General features: G+C 40.5%; 1 protein-coding gene across 13 annotated transcripts in view; it reads right to left on the bottom strand.

The window, feature by feature from the left end:
• The window catches only part of ZMIZ1 (zinc finger MIZ-type containing 1), a 500,213-nt gene that overhangs the window by 34,682 nt on the left and 439,578 nt on the right, over nucleotides 1-25,953 (bottom strand). For 11 of the 13 annotated variants that reach the window (XM_019555666.1, XM_019555672.1, XM_019555671.1 and 8 more), the window contains 6 exons: nucleotides 12,881-12,995; nucleotides 9,235-9,452; nucleotides 7,498-7,696; nucleotides 5,948-6,238; nucleotides 4,036-4,218; nucleotides 1,152-1,326 (listed from right to left, as the gene is read on the bottom strand). In XM_019555666.1, the coding sequence (XP_019411211.1) occupies nucleotides 1,152-1,326; nucleotides 4,036-4,218; nucleotides 5,948-6,238; nucleotides 7,498-7,696; nucleotides 9,235-9,452; nucleotides 12,881-12,995 (1,181 nt within the window). The remainder of the gene's footprint in view (nucleotides 1-1,151; nucleotides 1,327-4,035; nucleotides 4,219-5,947; nucleotides 6,239-7,497; nucleotides 7,697-9,234; nucleotides 9,453-12,880; nucleotides 12,996-25,953) is intronic. The other 2 variants (XM_019555670.1, XM_019555679.1) reach the window with 1 other exon arrangement.

Raw genomic sequence — 25,953 nt, 5'->3', positions numbered from 1 at the left:
GTTGCAATGAAGTTATGTCTCTACTAAGAACCAGAATTGAGATTACTAAACTCAATTCAAGTGCAACACCAGAGGGTAATGACTTTTGGTTCAAATGAGGACACAGCGGCAAAAGGCAGTTCCACTAACCTTTCAGTCTCCCATCACAAAGAGTTTTATTGCCTATTATATGTAATTTACGAGGACCAGATATTTTCAGTGGTTATGTTCTTGTACACAAAAGGTTTTGTTTGGAATTATTGTGAGGCAGGAAGGTTCTCTGCCCATTATAATCACTGAATTTATGATTGTGTTTCTTCTTTCTCAGTAAAAACAGAAGCTGCTATTCAACTCTTACCTAAAATTTCCTTTTCCCTTTGAGACTGCTGAGGCTTCAGCAGCCTCAATAACCTTCATCTTTCAGCTCACCATCAATACACAAATACTTGTTGCAAAGAACTAATACAACAGAAATCATTCTATAGAAAGCATGCTGCTTCTCCTAATCCCTGTGTAAATGATATCTTGCATTGTTCATTAGTCATCTTAAGGTCCAAAATGTTTTGTGTCAGTAGACAACTGCGATAGCCCTTCACTGTTCCTAACCAAATGTAGCTGTGAGGCTGAGTGGCTTTGAAAAAAATATACATCAATATTTGGCACACTAATGCACATTCTCAAGAGGTCTGCATGGGACACAACCAGGAACCATTATAAACATTCACATTAGAATATATTCTGTTGTAGAATTCAGTTGCTTTGCCAGTGACCAAAATATACGACCACTGATATCAATGCAAAATTTATGCAATAAATTAACTCAGCAATGTGAGACAGCTCAAAATTAAAAGTTTTATCCCAAGCAAGCAAATAAAGGAATATTTCAGTGACAAAACACTTACAAGTTGAACTTGAAAACAGATTCCCATCTGGCATTTTCATTTTTTGTTTTAGAAAAAAAAGATTTTTCTCCTGTGTTCCCACCCGCAACTCTGAGTAGCTTGCACAGCGTGGCTGGTCAATGCCACACATCAATTGGCAATCAGCATTCTTCCTCAGACTGCAGCAATCAAGATGCTATTTATAAAGCATTATTTCTGGGCTTTGTGGTAAGTGTGGCAGAGGATGAAGGGACAGTTAAAGACTGAGAGGCTGCTCTGCTTGCTACTCACTTGGAGGTGGTGGTAAAGCATTGATATTTGGCTTAATGTCAGGTGGGAATGGTGGTTTGACATCCTGATTAGGCGACAGGTATGGAGGAATATTGCTCCCTGGAGTCATAGGTGGTGTGGGGTTTCCCGGAACAGGTGAATGAGGGTAATTTGCCACAGGTACAGGCCTTGATGGCTAGAAAAATAAATAAGACCAAATTGTTACTGCAGTTTGAAAACGAAAAGATAGAGTGGAATGTACAGCTCTTAAATGCCAGTGATTAAAAACTGTGCAGACGTACCCACACCTCTGGGGAAACCTGGAACAGCGGAACATTTCCATTCCTTGAGGCCATGAAGCTTTGGGGAAAGAGACCGTACTGAGGAGCGAAACAGGTCATCTGAAGAAATCAGTTCAAGCAGAGACCAGACACCAATGAGGCCATCAATGTGCCTTCTGCCTTTTCCACAGAGGTGTCTCTCCCCTAGGCTGATTGGCTGTTCGCTCCAATCTCTCCTGGCCACTTCCTCCTCATTTCCATCTCCTCCATCCCCCTCCCTTCCTTTGTTTTTCTTTCTACCTGGCCCCTCTAGCATAACCCCACCCAGCAAAATAAAAGAATTTACACAAAAGATAAAACCAAAATTGTCCTGGAACTTGCATGACATTTGTAGTCATGTTCTACCTCCTCCACCGCCTTTTAATCTGTCTCATCTATTTTGAGTACAAGCTCTTTGGTCTGGAAATATCTTTTGTTACATGTTCCTCCCTAGCACTATTTGGCCCCATTCTTGATTGTCCCTCTTAGCACCACCAAAGGAAACATAATAAATAATTAAAAGTTAGCTGGTTTTCCGTCTTATAACAAAGGCTGAACAAACCAACAATAATGCCACTGTTCAGCCACGTGACAACAGCCTACCATTTCCTTTGTTTAATCCTGTGCTGATCACAGCTCTACAATCATTAAAATTACAAACAGGCCTGAACCAATATCTCTACAAATGACCCCAATAATGGGACATTCAAAATCTGATTCTTGCCCATGAGTCAGGCGCAGGCGTATTTAAAATGTACAGAGAAGAACTAATTTTTCTAGCCTTAATTGCTTAGTTTTCTTCCCTTTCTTTTTCCTCCCTTTAAAACATACAGCACCATAGACATGAAGCTAGCTACTTCTGGTTTCTGTACTGCCTTTTTTTGTCCACCTCTGGTCACTCCTGCTTTAGCCCTACTTCTACAATGCCTCTTCTTTTATCTTAAATATTACATCACCTTACCTCTGTCTGAGAGCATATTATCTTTAGGCCATCCAGTAATCATGGTGTGGGAAGCCCTACTGAGATCAGAGATCATTAGGTTTCTACATTCATCAGGGCTGTAATCACCACAGTTTTCAAAATTCCAAGGACTCGCTCACCTGTACTGCAACTTTGACCTATGCGCCTTAGCTAGGAAAAACAAACCTTTTTCATGATGTCTTCATGTCTACTTGTTCTCTCACCATACCAGCCTGTATTTTAATTTTATAGTTGAACTACAGAAATTTGCTAATCTTAATTGAAGCTGACCTTCCTTTGAATGTAGTAAGTAAAGGGGACTGCTCCTAGAAAAGCTGGTTTGCTCTTTAAACTCCACTGGCTATAAAAAAATACCTCAAAACAAAATGTAAAACCTCAACAGAAAGAACCATATTTGAAAAGCTCGCTCTTCCACCTTTAACGCACCTGGGACAGACCTTCTGCTGGCATAAATCATTGCAGCTTCTTAACTTAAATGGAGCTGCACTAATTTACATCATCTGAGGATCTGTTCTCTTGAAGAACTAGGACAGAAGCTGTCACAACGCAATAAATGCTTTGCCTAGAGCAATGAGTGATTGACTGCAGACATGACAGACACTCTGTGGTAAATGAGCCCCTAATCCTTTCCAAAGATGTTTTCAACCACTTGCACCTTCAGCACTACCAGAATCCTCCAGCTCGGACTGATACCCAAATGACACAGAAAGGCTTGACCACCTGAATTTGAAGAGAAAGATCTGACTTATCAACTTTCCTGAAAAGTTCTTAGAAGAAACACTACAAGGAATACATCCTCACTGAGCTTTGCCACAGCTAGTAATGTCAAGCCACAAAGGATCAACAATAGAGACTCACACTGGATAAATTACCAAAACTAACTCAGAACGACCGTGACAATAAACAATTTTCAACATTCTGGCAACTCTGCTGGGCTTTGCTCAAGGAAAGCAGCATAAGAAGTAAAAAGACAAAATGAAACATAATGGGGGGAGGGGAAAAGTTAATAAAAAAATTAACTTCCAAACTTAATATTCAAGGCAACATCTGGGGGAAGCTTCACCTGTGGTCTTAGTTGATATCACTGGCAAGTCCTGTATCACTTCTTGGGTTTTTACCAAACAGGTCACTGCTACTATACATTTCCTTAGATAGATTCTTGTCAGTTGTTGTATGTTTTTTTGGTAAAGAAAAGCAAAATGCATATGAAGACCCAAAAAGCTTTATATGGGAACTGTATTATACACTTCTTTATATAGATTTCATATCCAAAGAAATAGAATGGAAGCTGTGATCACCTTTTCAGTAATTACATAAATATTTAAAATTCAAGCAACATTTTCTTGGCAAAGCCTGGACTGAGAAGAACTACCGTTCCATTTTAGTTTTGTGTAAACTACTAATTAAATTATAATATGGCATGATCACCACAGGCTTGATCTGCAACATCACACTCAATGATGAACTTCTGTTGGTTTTAACTATGTAGGATCAAGCTATATCTGTGCATCCTGTGATGTTACCAGAGTCTTATTTTATGCATAAAGTCGGGGAACAGAACTTTACCAGAACACAGTGGACTGGTAGACTGGTGGACTCTCACCTTATAATACTGTCCCATGTTGACTGTTGGAGGAGGGTACTGCCCCGTGCTTTGCTGGCTTGGCATTCTCTGTCCGGGGTAGTTGGGAGATGTAAGGGGCCTTGGAGGGTTGGGAGTTGGATACTGACCAGGCTGGTTAGGAAACTGGCTATTTGGTCCATACTGCTGGTTTCCATAATTTGGCTATTTTACAATAGAGATGAAAGGCAACAAAAATATGTTTAATGCAAGAGATAATCCTGAATTCATGATCACATTTTCAAAACATAAATTAAAATGAAAATAAACTCAAGTTAATGTTCCCTATCTCAGGAACTCTTTATCCAACATTTGCAATTAGGTATCAGTGTGTAGAATGTGCAAATCCTAGTAATATTAAATGGGATATGGGTCCCTAATCATTGTTACTATTTAGCCCTTTTGAGGCAAGGTAAAAATGTTATAGTCTGATGGCAAATTTGTTAGGAACAGCGTTTAATTAAAACAATAAACAGTTAATTTTGAAATAAGAGAATTTGTAAAAAACATAAAACTCTAATCAGAATAGCAACCACTAAACTTTCACAGTGCTAGTACGGAACTATGTGAGATTATTGCACTGTAAAATGCTGATTACTTGAGAACATTATTGTATTCACTTGGGATGACAAACTGCAAGTGAAGCAGTGAAAAGGGATATACAATCTTCCCCAAAATGTGAATTCTGATGCTAAAAAACATCATCTGAACAAGCCACTCTTTTAAATTCAACTGTAGAGAGAGTGACAGTATTTAAAGAATGAAAAGGCCTTCTTAGATAAACAGCTCCTGCAGCAGCAAGTGTATTTTTTATGCCTATTTAAAAAAAATATATCATTCATTTACAGGCCAGAAAAGGGATTATTTAGATTATCTGCAAGCAACTCAACAATAAATATTTGTTAACATTTGGATATTCCATGTCAAGCTTCAGCAAAAGTGTTTTTGAAAATTTGCCACCATTACATTTTGTGGAGGTACAACTAGGGAAATATGTCAATTAGTGCATTATCAGTATCATATACACAATATGATGCTACAGGGAGATTACTTCTAAGGTTTCTGCTGAGGGAGCAGACTGGTATAGATACTTAGGTGCCTAAAGATTCAGATAGGTGACTAATGAGATTTTCCGACTCATCTAGAAGCACAAATCACATTGATTTCAATAGAAATTAGGTAAATTAGTGTTTCTGAAAAATCACCTTTAAATTTTAAATGCCTTTAAAAATCTAGCCACAAGTGATTTGTCTGAAATCACATGGCAAATCAAGACTATGTCCTGTAAAATGTTCTGATTTTCTGCTCATGTCCTTGTTAGTAAAACATAGACAGAGATAAAGGAAAATAAGACAGTCCAAAATTATTTTTATATATCATATACGTGCCACAGGGTTCAGAAAGCAATTTTTTAAATGCTTTATTCATGCTGGGAGTTTATGCAGTGTCCTGACCTTTATTTCTTCAAAAATGAAAAAATACAGTTCATAAACACATGAGAGGTTGTGATCATAACAACATTCGGTTAAGCATTTAATGTAAAACCCATCCCTGTGCAGAAAGTCTATGAATGCAAGCTCAAGCATGAGAGAATCAACATGACATTTTGAGGGCTCAAGCACTTGCTGGGTTTGTGAAGATTTGACGGCTGCTATTTTGGCAGCCCTGTCAGATGCTGAAATAGGGACTTCCACAGCTAAAAAAGCAAGATCTGCTACAAACTGAAGAATCAGGGCTCCTAGGTGGTGCTGAAATGGACTTACATCTCTGTTTCATGTACAAGGAGGGCCTCATGATACCCATTAGTTGGGGTGTTACAAGGACTTCTGCACAGAAATGAATCTCGCCAAAGTATATACTGAAGCATGACAAATGGAGTAATTAAATGTCTCACCTCTCCTGGGTATGGTCTCTTCATGCCCTGTATAGGCAGAGACTGGGGTCGTGGCCCTGGGTAAGCTTGCTGTGGCATTCTCTGCCCGTGGGTACTAAAGGGACTCATCCCAGGAGGCCTGGGCTGGTTCATACCCATTGGAGGCCCGCTCATACTGGAAGGTGTCATTCCTGCTCCCATGCTTGCTGGATTCATGTTGCCTGGCATAGAAGCAGGGCCCCGAGGGCCAGGTTGGTTCATAAACTGGTTGTTGTAAGCCTGAGTGGGACCCATCTGGAAAGAGGAACAAACCTTCAACGGAAGAAAAAAAAAAAAGAATAAAATGCGACACGCATTTACAATGGGAGGGGGGAGCTGAGTACGCTTTGTTTGCAGGGTGGATTATGTCGCATTTTTCTTATAAATCTTGCAGCCTTCTATGCTTTATCTTTTTATTTTCTTGCACGATAATCATTCAGCTTGAAATTGTAAAAGCAACCAGGCTGATAGATATCAGTTACATAAGAAACAAGCTGTTTTAAAACCAGTCACTCAAATCCTTTTAGGTGACTGGCAACATAATGGGTCAGATTCTCAGCTAGTGTAAAGAAGGTGCATCTCTACTGACTTCACTGGAGCTAGGTATACATACACATCAGCTGAAGAGCCAGCCCCACATGCTTTAATGCACACTCCCTACCCCCACTCCTTCCCATTCCACTGTCCTGGCCTCCACACTCAGCTCCCTGGATGAAGAGGGCTCCCACAGACCTGCAGTCTGCACCATACCATGCAAAACCATAGGAAAGGAGCCCAGAGCCTCCCAGATACTGCTGCAGCCAGAGCAATGTGGGGAACGCTGCCTCTGTGGAAACCTGGAGGCTGAAAATTAACTCCTCACAGACCCCATGCAGCCCATGGACAGCCATCTGGATAGCCCTACTTTAAGGAATGAAAGCAATGGAGAAAAGCAGCTGCCACAGATCAAGACTTGCTCATTTTTAGTCAAATTTGTTGCAAGGAGTAACTGTAGGTTGAACTCAGAGTCACCAAACTGCATGGCTCAAACTGCTACTTTCATAAAGTTTGAAAGAGGGTGAGTTTAAGTTCTTTTTCTTTTTAATGGAGAAAAGGTAATTGTTCTAACTATGTTAGGAAACAACTAAACTAAATCAAAGGATAACATGTAATCAGAAACAGGACAGAACCTAAAATAAAGCTCTGGAACTCTTGTCAGGGTGATCAAATTGGGAGGGTTGGGGAGATGGGGAAGGTAATAATAATGCGTCATTCATAGGTGACACTGTCACTTTGAAAACACATGCATTCATCTAAGAAACAACCCGTGAAGTACATGTGTGCACACAGCAGGTAACAAGGATTCACACAGATGAGGTGCTAGGTACTCTATGCAATCAGCATGTATGCACACATGCCCTGCAATGGGGATACCTGCCCCTCTCCCATGCATACCTCAAGACACACACTCCAAATACACAGGAGCTAAAGAGGGACACTCACTTATCTGCAAAGGGAGAAGGCAGATGGGTAGGAGAGATCTGTTCTCTTACCGGTCCATACTGGTTCATGTCCTTGTTCTGGGTTTCCTGAAGGGCTGCTACAGTGGCTGTAGCTGTAGCTGTTGCTGTAGCAGCAGCAGCTGCAACTGCTGCAGCAGCAGCAGCTGCAGCTGGCTGAGTGAAATCTGCTGGCGGCCTCGTATGTGGAGGGATTCCCATTCCTGCAGGGGTATTTGGGCCACCAGGGTAACTAATAGGTAAGGAAAGAAAAAAGAATTAAAATGCGCCTGGTGCTTTGGTTTTAGATCTGGGCCTCAGTCTGACATTACTTGGATCTGTTCCAAAACCATGTGTAGGTTTCTAGCGAGAACAAGCTTTGTGGCAGGAGAGGAGGGAAATCGGGGATGTAAATGTGAACATACAAGTTGCTCTGGTGTAGCTGTCACACAGATGCCACCAACGTGCAGGGAATGTCAGCGTCTCCAGTACAACTGCGCAGCTGTTTTCAGAAGTTTCTGACTGCCTTATAACACTTTGCTTCATGGAGCCGCTGGACGGATAGGCAGAAAACTAAGGTATGCTCTACTTCTCCACGATCCAGGGGCAGACTCAGCAGCAGCATCAGTAGCAAGATTCCTCCACAATAGTTTATCCACACCCCTCAATTGTTTGCCAATTTTTCCAGGTGTAGTAAAACAGCTCTATCTCCAGTGAGTTCTCAGTAAACAGGCCAATGGGGCCAAGTATGATTGACAGTGATTGAAAGCTGTCATTTGGTAGCTCTTCAGTGTTCTGTGGGGAGTATTTTGGCAGCCTCTGTCTGGTTCAAGCACTGATCATGAAAAATACTACAATGTATTTAAATAAAACTGGGTTCACTTACAGATCTGTGAAATGTTTCAAAAAGGCAGGTCAGGATTATTATATCCATTTTGCAGATGGGAAAATGCAAGTAGTGAAAGTTTAAATAACTTGTCCAAGGTCACACAAGTTGGTGGCAGATATAAAAACAAAAGCAAGGTCTCTTGAATTCTAGGCCTGTATTACTTTACTGCACTGTGCCATTTATTTCAGCCATCTCAGCAAATGGATGCTATGGATGCAAATGGATGCTAACAGGCCTTGAGAGGGAAATACACTACTGCCACAGAAGTGGTCTCAGCATTGGCCAGCTTTAGAAAGCTGGTGGCAAGTAAGCATATTTACTGCCACTGTTTACAAAATACATACATGGGAAGTAAAACTGTAGATAACCAAAACTGTTAACTTGGTGCATTTCACAAGCACTACATTTGCCTCCTCAATACAAAAAACATAAAAAAAAAAAAAAATTTAAGACTTCATAAATCCTAGTAGTGGTAAAATCTTCTTGTTAGGAAACTCCCAGGTGTGAGAAACCTATTGGCTTCATAAGGCCATAGCTGAACTAATATTTGAGCTTATTTCCCTGTGCAGACTGCTGGAAGTTATATCATCAATATCTCTCATATAGTCACCCTACTAAATGTTAATCATTCCTAAACCCATGGTCTGTGTCACAACTGTGGTTAATTAAAACTTTATTTTGGGGGTTTATTAGAGCTAATTGATTGACCTAAGCCTTTTCTAGTTCCTGTGATGAATCTCCCTGCACTCTAGGTAGCTGATTTCTCAAGGAGCAGAGGCAGCATGCAGTTTAGCATGGTAAATTGCAAGACTCCCTTCAACACATCCATTAAATCTTTACACCAACCCTTAAACTCTTCAGTCATTTATTCCCCACTACCGTCCCACATAGCTTCGTCTTACCTCCCACCAAAGCCTCCACTTCCAGGATAATTGGGTCGCCCATACATGCCCTGCTGTATATAAGGCTGAGTGGAGCCTGCCTTGGCTGAAAACTGCTGTTGCTGCCCAGCAAACTGAGGGGAATTAATGCCAGGGTTGCTGGTAGTCATCCCAGAAGCCATGGGGTTTCCTGCTGGGTTCATAGGATTGTTAGCATTTGCCATTGGGTTTCCCAGCACCTATGGAGGAGAAATATTAAAAATGAAGAGAAATCTTTTAAAGTACTGAAAGCTATGACTTAACATCATGTTAGTTTGCTACAAACAATAGAACTACAATATCATTTGTCTACAGATCCTGTACTCTGATAAATCAAGCTCATTGTGGTTTTAGATAGTTTGCAAAGGATGTTGGATAGCTCACAAGAAACTGAAACCTAAGAGTTACTCTGACCTCCACTACACACTGATTTTGTAATTAATTTGCATTCTTTGTTTTTAGTATTATCTCCATTTGAGAAGTTACCACAAAGAATTGAGGACATCATTGTTTACGAGGCCAAGAATTCACCTGTACAATCATTAAAAAATGATTTTTTTTAAAACAAATATTTGTGTAAACATTTTATTTTTCAATAATTTGTCTCCAAAATAACAATTTTAGTTTAAAAAAACCCATATGTTGAACTTTGATACAGGATCTCAAAATGACTTACAGATATGAATTAAGCCTCCCAACAGTAGTGGGAAGAATTTCCATTTCACAGATAGCAAAATTAAGGCCTAAAGTAGTTCACTAACTTCATCACACAAGCTCTCCGTGCCTACTACTTCCTGTGTCTGCAGTTATGCTTTTATACAGCACAAGTAATGAACCAAAAGGGTAGGGAAGGGGTGGCACCAGCTCCAGGCACTGACTTTGGGGGAAGGGAATAGAGGGGGGCACAAAAATAGCAGTAGCTGTGCTGTTGGCCTAGCCACTGGCACACTGCCAACCATGTAGCCACTGATGCTGCCCCACATGTGGCTGTCCCCCAGGGTATTGTAGCACCCAGCTATTCCTTTGCACAGTACTAACTACTTGATTGCTTCTCAGCAGAGACCACAGTGCTGTGTAGACATGCCCATAGAGCTGTCCTAGATGTAAATCTCTTTGACGTTAATAGACTCTTTGTATTGACTTCAATAAGAGCTGGATGCAGATGTGGCTCTTCTGGTCTAGAGCAGCCTGAGAATTTGCCACTGGAATGATTGTGTCTGCTTTTCAATGGAAAATGACCTTTTACAGAATCAAAATCTGAAATTTCTCATTGGAAATTGAAAGGAAGGCTGCCTGGCTGTTTGGCTCATCCATCCTGGGAGAAATTATGCCATCAGGGGTCTATTGGATGGTTGCGACTAACTCATATGCCTTTGAAGGCTATGAATCTAGGAGTCTCCTTGTTTACTTCTTTCTTTCATGGGTCCTTATACACAAAGCTCGATATTACCCTCAACATGCTCATACATCACATTAATAGAATGACTAATGAAACCCTCACCCAGTCACCTTGCAGGACTTTTCCCTGATGCACTATTTTTTGTCCCTTTTTCTGAAGAATCAGGCATTGTCCATTGCTGGAAATAAGACACTGGATGGAGTTAAACAGTGCTCAGATGAAAAAATGATCTTCAGATTTGGTGTCAGGAACTCCTGGTTCAGATTTGGAGCAACTGTAGGATTTATTTGCTTCTCTTTGCAGCATGGATGATCAGGACAGTCTGGACACATCTGACGTAATCAGCTCCCTGCCACTACGGCAGCCATGGGCATCTATAGCATTTCAGTCTCCCTTGTAATCTGCCTGTGATACACACTGGTACAGTTTTCTGAGGATTTAAATGCTTTAGTCTAAACCAAGTTACTGTGTAGGGACAACTGGGTGATGTTTACTGGCCTGTGATAAACAGGAAGTCAGGACAGATGGTCTAATGGTTTCTTCTGGCTATTGGTGCCACAGAACTGTAGCAATCCACTTTTACCTATTGGCAAGAATCTTCTAGTCAGGCACTCAGAGGTCCACAGCTGCACTGGGGGGAGCAGAGAGGCAGACTGCCAAGGCTCTCCATGTCCCTTGCACTCCAGCATCTAAACTGGTATGGGAATGTGAAGAGGTACAGAGCCTGGGCACTCAGCCTCTGGCAGCCTGCTGGAAGATCCTTGTCAATTTGACTTGCTGCCTGCAGGAAGAAAGTGAAATTGATGGAGAGCCTTCCAGGCAGGCAGAAAGCTAGCTGAAAAATTCCATCTGCTTCCCCAGAAACACAGCTTTTGAGGAAAGCTATCCCCTTCTCAGATTTTGCATTTCAATTTCCATTCCAATTTGGGATTGAAAAAAAACCAGGACACATTTTTTAAGGGAAGATGGGAAGGAATTTTCTTTTTCTGGCTCTCTCTACTCTGGCTCTAACTGTTTAGTTCTTACACATCTGTTCACATCTTGGTATTTCAGAACATTGCACCAAGATAATTTTAAGGACTTAAAAAGTGTTTTATCATTCTCAGGCCAAAGCAAAAAACTCAGAAGCACAAATTTTGATTTGATCAAAAATTAAATATTATTTTAAACTGAAATTCTAGTTCTAACTTAGCATTTTGTTTAACTCAAAACAAAATGTTTTGTTTCCATTTTAGTCCTTTTTAAAAAAATTAAAATCAATGGAAATGATGGCCAAGCATAGGTACCAGGCAGAAGAGGAGAAAGTAATGGTGTCCCATTCTGCCCAATAGGTGGTTAGGGCACTTCACTTAAGAAGTGAGACACTGATTCAATTCCCTTCTCTAAGAGTATTTGAACCCACATCTCCCAGCTCTAACCACCATGCTACAAGGTATTCTGGGAAAAATAGCTCTCATTCTCTCATGTTTAAATTGTTCCATTCTGTAGGGCTCATTAAGTGTTCAGTAGATGAGAGAGAATGCCTCTGTAGCCTAGTGGTTACGGTGCTCACTTGGAATGGAAAAGACCTTTGCTACTGTCTCTGCTGCAGTGCACATTTATGCATTTTTTCACAGTAATGAACAGCACCCATGGGACAAGCTTGACGAAAACCCACTGCAAAATTCTTGGTTTCACTTTGTGACTTAAGCACTTTGCTCAAAGACAGGTTTAAATTCCTACTCTAAATTAGGCAGAAAGTGAATTTGGTATCCCACTTCCCACATGAGGAGCCTCACCATTTGGCTACTGGGCAAAAGTAGGACCACAACTCCCAACTTTATGTTATTACCCTAGTTTCAACAGCTGTTTTCCACCGAAATGTGTTGGTGACTCCAGTCTAAATTCACAGACAGTTTGAGAAGATCAGAAATAGCATTTTTCCCTGTGTACACTGTGCCCTGAAAAAATATGCTTTTCTCTACTTTAATACTGTCATCCGTACAGTTATATGTGTTAGAATTCAATTGAGTGAAACTCTAAAATGCTGCCCTTTCCGTTTCCTCCAAGGAAAAAAACTAGTGGAAAAAGATACATTTTATGATAAATGAAGCTCTTCCACACATACCCATGCTTTCCTCTATTATTATTTCTAAAGATTTTTTATTATAGTGATAAATTTTGATTTAATCCAAAATGAAATTTATCCAAATGGATAACTGAAGGCTGGGAGCATAAAGCGATGCTTACCTGGCTTTGGGAGGTATTAGTCACACCCCATACTGTAGTGACCACTGATAAAGAACCTGGTGGCTGATTGGTGTTTTGCTGCCAGGGAACAGAGTCATAAGGGAAAGACCCATCACTGTAAAAAACAAATACACGAGAGTCATGCTTTATAACTGTTTAATGAATCCTGGGAGACGGGGTGGGCTAGAAAGAACTGATCTTTTAATCTTTTAGATGGAATAACCTGAGCTCTTCTCAGACTCACTCCCCCTGTAAAGAGTCTAATAGACTTACGAAGTGGGCTTTGGTTTCTAAAAGAGTGATCGCTACGGTATGAAAGGAGCTGGGAAATAAGTTTTTTCATGATAGACAAAACCCACCTCATGCTGGAGGGAATATATTCAAACACAGAAATTTCACCTCTAAAACTCTGCTACCTGAAGAGGTAATAACAAACTTGTAGATATAGTTTTCAACAAGGACACTAAGCAAGCTGCCTGGATGTGTTTGTTTTGTGACACAAAAAGTCATCCATCTCAAGCTCTTCAACAATCATTGCTTCAGCTGTCTCATCCCAATTCAATTAGCTTGTGAGACTAGACTGCAGCTACAATGTCTGCACTGGGTCCCAGAATGGCCAGAAGAGCCTTTAAAAGAATAGTACTTGCACAGTCATTTTCAAAAAGTAAATTAAAATTCAGCTGGCGTCCTACTGTATGATGGCTGGATGCTGCTGGATGCCAAAACCAGTATTAGCTAAGTGGTGTTCTAGAAATCAACTGCTGAAATACAAATGTGTCTGCTCAGATAACTATATGATGGAGAGAATTCGCTTTTTCCATAAGCTATGGTCACAGACACAAGCAGAGAGTTTCTGTGCTCTGCTTCTGGAGAAGACTTACAGCTCTTTGCAAAAAAAAAGTCCTGCCGAATACAGTACAGATAGAGAATATTTATATATTTCAAACTAAAGGATTATGCAATATAATTTATCAAATATGTCAAAACCTTTAATGGCAAGTAAAAATAAATGCAATGTATGCGCAAAAGATTCTATTTGCAACTAACTGGTTCACATATTATTTTTCAAGTTAATTTTATTCATGTACGATGCTTTCCTCAATCGTGTATCAAATATTTAATGAATATATATGCCTTGAGCTTTGATTTTAAACAGATGCTGACCAAACAGATTTTAGACAGGTCCTTTTAAAACAGATCCTTTAGGCTACAGCTGTCCAACCAGTAGTCCCTGGGCCCTATCCACCCCGCAGGGGGTTAACCTGCAACTCCCAGGCTCCAAGCCAGGGCACCAGTACCCCCACTGCTGCTGCAGTCCCCAGGGTCCTCTTCTTTTCTCTGATTATGCTTCCTGCCCCTGGGAACAACATGGTGTGGCCTGTGGGACTAAGAAAGCCCAGAGGGGGCCCAGAGATCTGGGCAGTGCAGTAGGGAAAGCAGCCACCCATGTAGTGCAGCAGTGGTGTGCCAGCATTGCGCAGTGGTGGGTTACGGATGTCCAGTGGGGATGCTGGGGATGCTTGGGATCCCACCCATTCAGAGGCTTTAGAGTTCTGCTTTAGGCAAAGAATCTAGTCTTTGACTGCACTATAAACTGTAACTGTGATTCTGCAAAAACCTTTTTAACTAAGGAAATAGTCTGGCCCATAGTATTTGAGTGCTGGACAGTCTTTACCTTTGAAGGCAGGATACTTAGCAAGTTCAGTAGGCTGCACTCTGGCCAGGTAGGTACAAAGCTCTGTGTGAGCACAACTCCTGAAACTGTAGCCAAGCAAAACCCATTATTAAATGGTGTTTGACTCAGAAGCAGGAAGTCCTCCCATGTTCCAGCCAAACAGCCTAGTGGTTAGGGCATTTACTCAGGAAGTAGGAGGCCTATGTTCTAAGCCCACCCCACCGATCACCTAGGGCAGTGATCTCCAAACTTTTCTGATTGCGCACCTCTATCAGTAAAAAATTTTTGAGCATGCACCCCCAATATATGTCGCAATACGCTGAAAGTGAACGAACGTGTAAGGGCACCACTGTCAACCCCTCCACGTTGTGGAACTCCCACTCTTCCCCAGGATACATTGCATACCATACGTGACATGTGACAATCTGACATATGGACCGAGTGAGGGCACCAGTGTCAATCCATATATTAAATATTAGTAAGGCTTAATTTCTTTCTTTTTTTTAGATAAAAAATAAATATAAATAGAAGTTCTAATATCTTCTTCCTGCACCCCAATAGATCATCTTGCTTTGGAGACCACCCCACTTTGGAGACCACTGACCTAGGGAATCAACTCCAAGAGTAGGGCTGGAAAGGAGACCAGATAATACCAAGTCTGTGTACTGGTGGTTAAGAGCATCATGCTGGGAAGCAGATGGAGGATCAGTTCCCCTCTGATGTATAAAATGTTAGTCATGATGTTTTTGCCTGGCTCCAATTTCAGGACTTACACTTGTCCTGGGAAAACTCAGGAGCTGTATGGAGCTTGGACATCCATGCTGCACGTGGAACAGAATCACAAACTGCCAAAAATAGCAACTACATTTTGGGTAAGTGCCATTTGGGCTCTTAAGAATGAAACAGGATCCAGCTGCAAGTGACTAACCCAAAGTCACAAATGGAGCCTACGGTGGATCAGGGAACTGGACCCAGATGTCACAAATTCATGCTTTTACTCTTACCACTGGACCATCCTTCCTTTGTCTCAGGGTGAGGAAAGAGGGGAGGGAAGAGGGGACAGGACACACACAGCCTGCAACTGCTTAGAAGCTGGACAGCCCTGGCTTACCCAAACCTACGGATGTCTCTTTTGCTCTGATAGCCCTACTAGCTGTGTTCCACATGGAGTCCTGGTGGCACACTAAGTTTTCAGATCTGTAGATGCCAGGTGAAATGGCCGAGCTCCTACCAGAATCTTTCTAGGACACATCCCACTTCCTTGTTTTCTTTCCCTTTTGCTTTTGAATCTCTCTCTACTGTTCTTAATGCTGGTGGAGACCAGAACTCTCCTTCTGGTGTTGTGAGTACCAAGTACTGCCAGAGTCACAGAGCAAGGGGATGGCGAATTAGCAAAAGTAACTAACCTCTAATAACTAGAGAAGAAAACTGGAACAATATAGTAATTTGCTAGGGTCAGAAAGTAGAATCTCAGGGACAAGAAAAATACCTTGAAATTGTTAGCAAGTATATACTCATGAATTAGCAGGGAAACTGTAGGAAAAGGATCAGAAAACACATCAGTTGAAAGAGCTTTTACTGCATATATACCCTCACATCTCATCTATGTAGTTCAATGTTTTAATGTTTTGCATAACAATAAAAATAAGAAACACCACAAGAAGCCACATACTTGACAGATGACAGTCTCAGGCAGAGAAGCCCAACCTCAGCATATAAAAGCCTACAAAGTACAAATGGTGCCAGATTTGTGCAAAATACAATTTTATGCCCATCAAACATAAGTTAACCAACAACAGGACTCAGAATTTGGAAAATCTCTTACCTCTCTCAACCATGTTGCCTCTCTCTTAAACAGCATCACAACACTGAACCTCAGCAAACTATGAGCTTGAGTTATGGAAATACTGAAATAGCAGATATACCTAACATCAGTTTCAAATTGTAATTTAGATCCATTGAGCTGGATTCTGATCTCGCTCTGGTTTTGCATCAGTTTAACTCCACTGACCTCACTGGGGACGCTACTGATTTGCACTTCAGTTCAGAAATTCAGACATTTTACAGGGTACTCAAATTCTAGCCAATTATGGATTAAACACACAAGGTTACTTATGGCCTATACCTATTAGATATAATACCTTCAGTTTTCCAGATACAACCATCTGCATGAGTTCCTCTCTAGTTTGAACTATATGAAGAACTGGGATACGCTGTGACATAAGACTCCTCACTAAAGGATAAACTAACCTCCATTTTCACCCTTTCAATACCTGCTCATATCCCTTGGAAACACAAAAGAACCTCCAAAGAAGATCTAGGTAAATACCAAATGCAGAATTTTCAAACAAAACTCTAATGTGAGAAATCTGATTCTTGCTTGAAAAAGTACAATTACATTTCCTCCATTGCTACCTACAGTTGTGATTTCTTCCACTCTTGTTTTTTAAACTTGAAAATGGCAGCCAATAGGGAAAGAATCTTCCACCTCCTCAGTCAAAAAGAAATGCCACACACAACGTCGTTTCTGTTCATCAGTAGAAGGGTAATTAAGTCTCTTAATTACACCCTGGAGGGCACTGAGTTAGTCTGGGCTCAGATGGAGTCCAGCTAAAAGAGTATCAACTACATTTCTAACAGTGTTAATGAACCCACACATGAAAGTGGTCATCACTGAGGCCTAAGCAGCAGAGGAAGCCATGGAATAAAAAATAAAGAGGAAGAGGGAAAATAACCCTTGGGATAGGGACAGAAGTTGCACACAAACAGATTTAAGTGATCAGAAACTGGTTTAAACCTGTAACAGAACAGAAGTTCAGTACACTTAAACCACTTACAAAGTGGCTGAAATGGGTTTAAGATAAATCTGGCTGGCTATAGTATCAGACTTAACTAATTTAAGTCAAACCAGTTTATAAAACTCCTGTACCAGACTGCTTCCTGGTTCAAGTTAACTCACAGTCCCCCAGCATCCCAGCCTGCTTTGCAGCTCTGAACTGGGCTGGGCTGTCTGCTCCAGAGAGCAGGGCTGACCCTGCCCCTCTGCTCCCTGCCTGGGGGTGAAACAGTCTCCCTGCCTGGCTTTTCTCCTGCTCCCTGCTTGAGCAGAGGGGTGTGGCATGTGGCCAGAGGGCATCCACTCAATCAGGGAATCAAGGAAAAGCCAGGCAGGGGCTACTTCACCCCTGCAAGACAGACTTTAGCTGAGTTCCCATGCAGGCTAAGGGGAGGGGAAGGGGGAATTTAAATCCCTATTCCTTGTTCTGGACCCTGCTCCCTCCCTGCCTCAGCCTTTGAGCCCCCAGCTTGGGTATGGCCATGCTTCCCACTCTCCACTCAAATAGGAGGCAGGGCTCTGGGAGGGGCTGCCCCCTGCCCAGGCTACAGTCCTGTGTAGCCAGGGAGGGTTTCCCTACCTCAGCCTGCTTGGGGGCAGGGGCAAAACCCTGGCAGGGGCTGCCCCCCGGGCAGATTGGGGCTGCTGTCCCTTTGGGCCACGGAGTAGGGTTTAAAACCCGCTTCCCCATTGCCTCAGCATGCTAGTCCCAGGCTGGGGCCTCACCATATCCCCTCCACTCAAGTAAGGAGGGAAAGAAAGCCTTGGAGGGCTTCTTTCCTCCCTTCATTTTGACAGTGGTGGGAAGGCATGCTCTAGCACCCCCTGCCCCTGCCCCCAGGTTCTAGCCTGAGCCACTGCAGGCATGTGGCTACATTTCCAGAATTGAAAGTGAATGTCTGTTGCCTTGCTTCTTGGTTCAATCTATGCAGCTTAGACTAACCTGCAAAGATTGAATCAGTTCAGCCACTGGCTTTCTGACTTAGCCTTAAAATGTAATATAGTGATCCAGCAATCACAGTGCAAGGAGAAAGAGTATTCAGTTGCTTGTATGCTTTGAAGTCACTGGTCAGCAAACAGTAATAGGAAAGAAATGTATTAGGTCTAGAGAGCTTCTTTAGTGGCACTACCTAAAAAACAGCAACCTTCCCCATTTATTTGAGTTGGTCACAGATTTCATATCAGCCATGGATTATTAGCTAAGTTCACTATTAAAAGTTGCTTCATGAAAATGAGTACACTGAAACTAGTGATTTGCAATGATTCACACATGATTTGTGGCAGTTATTGGAAATGCCTTTTTAAAAAGGCTTACAAAATTGAAACTACTATTTGTTGGTTCACACGTTAATATAATGTGAGTATATCTGACACTGTTGTTACATCTCTGATTACTGAAAAAAAGCGATTCATGTTACTTTGTAAAAGTCACATACCTATAGAGCTTTGATGCAGTTACATCTCATGGATGTAGGTATAAATGGGAGAAACAACCAACCTTTACACTTCAAGTTTAGGTTGTATGTTTAAATAATTACTTTAAATATATAAATTGTTTATAAAGTGCTTTTCATAATAATAAAACCCATTACTTTTTATTAAAATAGCTACCACTAAACAGATTCAATAAAAATCTCATGGAAAACATAAGACTGGAGAAGGAAACAGGTCAGTTTTACTAGTTGTTTCAAGGCTTCCTCATCCATACACAAGTTATGGTAGGCATACTTCTCTTCTTACCTGTTTTGTTTTGAGGGTTTTTTTTGTTATTCTGGGAGGTCATCACAAAGCAACAAAAGGTAGAGGACACGCAACTTACACATGCTTTTTTGCACCAGGCATTAAGTTTCCAGAATCAAACTTTATACCATTCTATATCAAAATTAACGCTAGTCATGGTTTAGTCCAGCAATGCTCTAAAGTTCTGGAGGAATACTTGTTTTCTCTTACATGTAGGCTGAGCTGATTTGAGAAGTGAGCAGCCAAAGCAACTGTTAAGACTAAGTTAGTGTAAGTCATCCAACATGCAGGATTGGAGGAAGGGAGTGATTCATGCCTTTGCCTCTAGCTGGGGTCCAATAAGACTAATACCAGTTCTGGACTAATACCAGCAGGTATTCTACTTGGCCTACCTGCACTATCTACTAGTTTGCCAACAGATAAAAAAAAAGAGTCCTTTAAATGTACCAACTTCACCAGTGCTCCTTGGACTGACACTGATGCACACAGACAACTGCTATTGAGGCATTCACTGTCATATTTACCATGCCCTTGTCAATTAAAGGGGGTAAAATTCCAGTTTTCAAAGCTGAGCATAACCCAACAAAGCAAAATCTCTTGGTTTCTTTTTTTTTTTTTTTTAACACAAAAAATGCATTAGTAAAAGGTAGCACAAGATGCATGATCAGATCCTGGAGAGATCAAGAGATTTGGGTTCTAGTTCTGGATCTACTCCAGACTTACTGTTTGATCCCAGGCACGTTTCTTTTTACCTTATTAAGCTTCTTGAGATAGGAACTGCCTACCACATCAGAGCCTCAGCTGGCCTTGGTTGAGCCCTTATGATGCTGCTTTTGCAATACAAACTAAACAAATTATAGTAAATAATAATAACAAAGAAATAACATTCTTTCCTCAACAGAAAAACTCGTACACCTTAACAGTGGATAAACACAAAGCCCAAGGTAAGAGGAGGAAATGAAACTCTCAGCTACTCTCATGCTAACCAATGATTTCATATTATATAAGGTCTAAGCAAACTATGAGTTTTCAGCTTGGCTTTATGTAAGCTCTGTGTGCGAGTGACTGTAACTGAGATATTTGCTAAGTAGTGACCTGCCTGGCAGTTGGTGAGCCCTCCTGGTCAGGTCACCATATTAAACTTGTTAAGAATGTAGTGTTTTCTTATAGCAGAAAGATAATATTATTGTGTGTTCTTCAATGCATGTACTGAATTCCAATATTGCTTTTAATTTTTTATGTGTTCAGGTAGGGAGTGGACTTTAGCTACATTGTTTTTCCCCCGTTCCTTGTGTATCTATATAAATACAGACAACTTCAATTAAAAACCCTTGAAATTATGGATATTTTTAAAAAAGATCCAAATGCTATTAAAATATTTTATCATGGTAATACGTGACCAAGTTATTGCATAACCTTTTATGCTACATTTTATGTCGACTCTAATACCCACTTTCAATACCAATGTTTACAAATAGAAGATATTCAGATACAGGTGCACACATCCTGAACTTTGAGCGTTGCTCCATCTGAAACTACACAGTGAGTGTAGTGAAGGATCCTTCTGTCCTACTTACCACATCCAGAATTTGGAAAATACTGGATGCGTATGAGGTGGGGACCATAGCACACAGTAGAATAGCAACACTGGAGAAAAGCCCTGTGTTGTGTCCCCCACAAACCCTTTCCTCTCACAAAATTCCTAGACAGCTACAACACACTCTAACACCGGAGAGAGGAATGGATGCAAGGACCCCATTCATTGTTCGTTCTATCTATCTATCTATCTATCACCAAGTAGTTGGGATATAGCTGTGTGATCCCAAACAACAGGGAAATTTGAGGAGTTATCAAAACAGACAATAATAACCTATGTATATCATTTTTCAATACAAAAAAGGGTTTGACATGACACGTTAGAAAGTACTAATAAACCCAAAATGATGCATAATAGTGGTAATAGGTGTGAAAAATGATCATAAGTATGAGTTTGGGCTGACTGTTTTACTTAAGACTGTTGAAGTCATAAGTGGATTATGCAGCTCCAACTAAAAATAAATGCTAACATTTACCATATATATTTCTATTATGATACCGACTAAGGGTCTAACACATGAAACTTGACCCCTGTGCTATATGCTATACAAATACATACTCAACTGATATAGCTCCAAAAACCTTAAATATTTTACCCTGGAGCACACCACTGGTATTCTACATATACCAGCTACATTTCAAAAAGCGTTTTACATGATTTTAAAACTTTTTCTTGGACTATCTCCCTCCATCAGAGTTTCTTAAATTTATGACTCTTAATGTGCAGGCGTCAAAGACCATGACAATATTATATATACATAAACACTGAAATTCCAAAAAATATCCCCAAGAGATTTTCTATACATAAAATTGTCTTGGGTTTAAAATTTGTCACCTACCAAAAATATCCCAGCTAGTTGTATAGGTTATGTCTGTCTCCCTTTGAAAAGCCCTAATTCTAATTTAAACTCCACTGTTTTGGAGCTGAATGCTGCATGTGCTGGAGGGAAATTCTGAAGGGGGGTAGGAATTCTACTCTTGACTGAAAAAGAAGGAAGCCTGGCAGATTATTTGAAAAAAAGGAGAGCTGTTTTCAGCTCCGCTGAGGTATGGCATGTCAGTTCCCAGAAAATTAACTAGTGTGCAGAGGGCAGGTGAGACAGGCAGAAGGTACATGACGCATGCAGTTAGTCACATGGCTCTGCAATTTGGCACATGACTATCATTAGTGCAGACTTGTGTTACCCATTTATACTATGTCCAAAATGTCTATATTGTTGGGTGTTCGTGTATGTATGTGCAAACACACTATGCACATTACTGAAATGCAGCCACTTCTGGGTTGGAATTTGATAGATGTGTAACATTGCAAATTTAGGCCTGAAGTTCAGGACAGGATAAAATTCTCCTCTGAATGCTATGACGCTTGAACTTTTATTCTTACTGTTGTGCCATATAGGCCTGTGAGGCCTATATGGCCTAAGTATCTCACTAGTTGGAGAAACTGCCTTTCATTTCATGTCTGGTTTGCTATGGATCAAATTGCAATACACTTACTACTGCTTAGTTTCATCTTATCCTACAAGCAATCCCACTGAATTCAACAGGAGTACTTGCAGAGTAAGGTGCTACTCAACGTGAGTTAGAGAGTCAGAATTTGACCCTTTCTACCAGAACACAAATCAAGCCAAATACTGCCCTTAAAAGGAAATAAAGAGGCTCCTGAACCTGAACATGACATATATATTTAGTCCTGTTATGTATTTCACGTGTCCATACACACATGTGCATGCAAACATACACAAATATATGCAACTTATTTCTGTCTATGGAGAACAAATGACAACAGCTCTGCAGGTAAGAAACACAATAGTTACTGAAACACACTCCTGCATCAGAAGAGGCTGGATGGGGTTATCACCATATGACATGATGGGACTACAGCATCCATTCTGATTAAAAAAAAAAAGATTAAAGCATCACATCCAGTTCTTTTGCTACACAAGTAGACCATGCAAGGCATTATTACAGTCCCAGATTACAGTTACAAAAATCCACCACTAATGGCCCTATTATTAACATGCCACCTGTTACCTTTTATAAGATGCTGAAAATATCTTATGATCATTTTCAGCTTGACAGATGCAGTTTAATCTTTATTGCGTTTCACAGCATACACAGACCTGCTTCATCCATGTCTTATTTGTCTCATGTGTTTTAGAATGCAAAACAATTCCTCAGTTTCCACCCCCCTGTTGCAAGGCATTTATTTTGCTCTGGTTTATCAATATACCTGGGATTCCATATCCGATTGCTCCTTTACAATAAAAAACACACCCACCCAGTATTCTACCATTGCCTGTTGCCTTGGTAATCCAAATGCCTGGGTACTCGCTGATTATCCGCGAATGAGACTCGCATTGTTCACACCGCAGCGCGTCTGCTATGTTAATGTGAGATAATGGCAGCCAGAAGACTCCTTTTGTTCCCAGCTTTGCTGTTTGTTCATAGTGCCTGGAGGTCAGCGACTGCTACAACAACCAGGGAGGGAACTGCTGAAAGCGTGAGCAGATTCCACTTCTGCTTTTGCCTCTGAGACAAGAGGGGGAAAAAAATTCCCTTCACAGAAATAAGGGTACTGGAGGATCTGCAGAGTCTGACTCAGACAAGGTGTAGCAGGCAGTAATGAGGAAGGTTTGATGGACTTGCACTTCCGAGATTATAGATGAAGCTAATTTACGCTCCCAAAGAGCGGAAAAATTGCTTTCTTAAAAAAGAAAGAAAAAAAGAACGAAACTTGCTGCAAGACAGTGCTAGGCTGATTAATTTGTTTTCAATTTTAAAGTCAGAATGAGATTAGCTCAGGTTTGAAATTTAGAAGCGAGTTCGGAGGCTGATCGATGGATAGTTCATGTCTGAATCAAAGGAAATTATTGCATGAGTAGCTTGTGCCTTTTGATCAGAGCCAATAAATGATTTTTCCTTTTTTATTCCAATTTCAATGACAACAAAACTGGCCTATGTCATACAAAAGAGGAGAAGCACAGCAATTAAATAAAATGCGTGGCTGGTTTTCATTTGTTTTAGTTTTAGATGCAATTTGTAGACTAACTCCTTAATAGCCGTGCATAGCACGGTGCTTCCACAACAGTCAGTAACTGTAGGTATATTGTATTTATAACACTTACAAACAGGTTCAGATTAACTAGGTCTTGCTGTAATGTGTTTCAGAGTGAGGCAGTGAACATGGTAGGGGTGGACGTTGGGACAGGGAGAAGGTGAGGGGGTCGGCAAGGGAGCTTTCACCGTGCAAAAATGACTTAACTGGTCTGGTGTGACTGAACTTCATGGTGCAGAAAGGGCAGGTTTGAAAAATGTTAAGAGAAGTCTGTAATACTTTGCTCGTCAAAGTTGTTGCTGACACAACAGTGGAAAACAAACTATCACATCATATTTCCCTTGACATGGTAAGTGGTAAATGAGACCATAAACAGATTATGATACCTTACCTAGATTCTTTACTTAGCATGGTGGGGGACAAAGGAATTCAAAAAGTTCCCCTGGCTAATGTGTTATTCTTCACTCTTGGAAGAGACTTTTTATTTGAAGAAATAACCAATTCCCATTAAAGGCATTGTCAGTACCTAATTAATTTCACTGATCCATCTGTACAGGTTGTTGATGTTCTCTGTCTATTGAACGAGTCTTTGTTGTTATTGCTAATGAAACACAGTCAGTTTTTTTAGCTAGAATTCCTACCCACTTTAATTTAGGGGGACCACTAGGAAAGCTCTCTATCACTGCAATTAGTAGTGACTATTTCCTTTTCTACCCACTGTGAAATTTAGAGAAATCTTAGAGCCTAAGTGTATGACAATATTACAGAATAAAAAATGACAAAGTCATATCTCAGGAATTTTATTCCTCTTGTAATTTCCTTCTTTGAAGTGGTAATTTATTACCTAGGGTTTATTGGGGAGGTTTACATTTCATTGAAGCTCATTCATTTCAGGTATTTTTAAGTGGAAGGTTTCCGGATAAAATCAACAATGTTAGAACAAATTCTTACTACATAGTATTAACAATAATTAGATTACCAAAAGAAAATAAAACTAAATTTATTTTACAGTCTTTATGCCAACTAGTTGATTATTTGCACTTCATTTAAATTGACAAATAAGACCAGACTTGTAAACCCAATTTCTTTTCAAAGTGTGTGCCATTTTCTGGATCTCCAAGTACAGTGTAATGCTAATAATGTGCTTACAACTGGCAATTACATCTATTGTTGCAAAACATATTTCCCTATACTCTTTTAAATGGAAACCCCCCCACCAAATTTAATACTTGGACTTGAAGCTGCAGTTGTCTCTTACATGGAAAATGTCAGCTTAGTTTCTGGCGTTCTACAGGCCTGATCCAAAGCTACTAAATTCACTGCAAAGACTCCCAGCATTTTCAATGAGTTTTGCTTGCATCAGGGCCTAAACAAAGTATACATCTCCATGTCACCACACAGTTATCATACTGACAGTCAAAATTGGCAAAAACGAGGGACACTGCCACAGCTGACTGATTTTAAATCCAATGCCAGCACAAATGAACTGGCTTCATTGAAGAAAAGTGACAGAGGGAACCTTCCTGCCACACAAAAAGGGCAAAAAGCACCTAAGCTCAGCACAAGCCTATTGGCTTTATACATTAGTTTTCAGGTAAAAAGTATGATACTAATACGATGCTCACAAACAGTAAACAATAAATTACAGCTTTATCAATTACAATTAGAAAATATACAGGAAGTTTTTTCCAATTCCATAAGGGTGTTATCCAAGCCTAGGAGTATGTATCTTGCTATAGTTCAGAAGCAAACTTTTTTTGGTGCAGACTGGCTACTTCACATGTCTCAAAGACTGGAATAAAAGCTGTATCACTAACTGGTTTGTAAAACTCTACTGGAGATAGAGAAAATGTAAGGAGGATCTCAGATTCTGCCTTAGTCAGCTATCACGTGTAAAAATAAAACGTACCCTATCTTCAGCAGGATTTCCTACAGTCAGTTAATACCTTGTATTTAAAATAATAATAATCTTTTATCCTACTGTAGACTAGGCTTATACAATAAAACTATTCTATGCTGAGCTAGTCTATATAAACACATAAGATGTTGGGGGATGTGGGTACACTGGAAGGATGCAACAGGCTACAATCAGACCTTGACAGGTTACAAGGGTGGGCGCACGAGAATAGGATGGGTTTCAGCACAGACAAGTGCAAGGTGATGCACCT

This window comes from Crocodylus porosus, unplaced genomic scaffold (assembly GCF_001723895.1).
Source record: "Crocodylus porosus isolate Cpor-Errol unplaced genomic scaffold, CroPor_comp1, whole genome shotgun sequence".
Taxonomy (NCBI): Eukaryota; Metazoa; Chordata; order Crocodylia; family Crocodylidae; genus Crocodylus; species Crocodylus porosus.
This window is presented reverse-complemented; position numbering and strand designations above follow the sequence as displayed.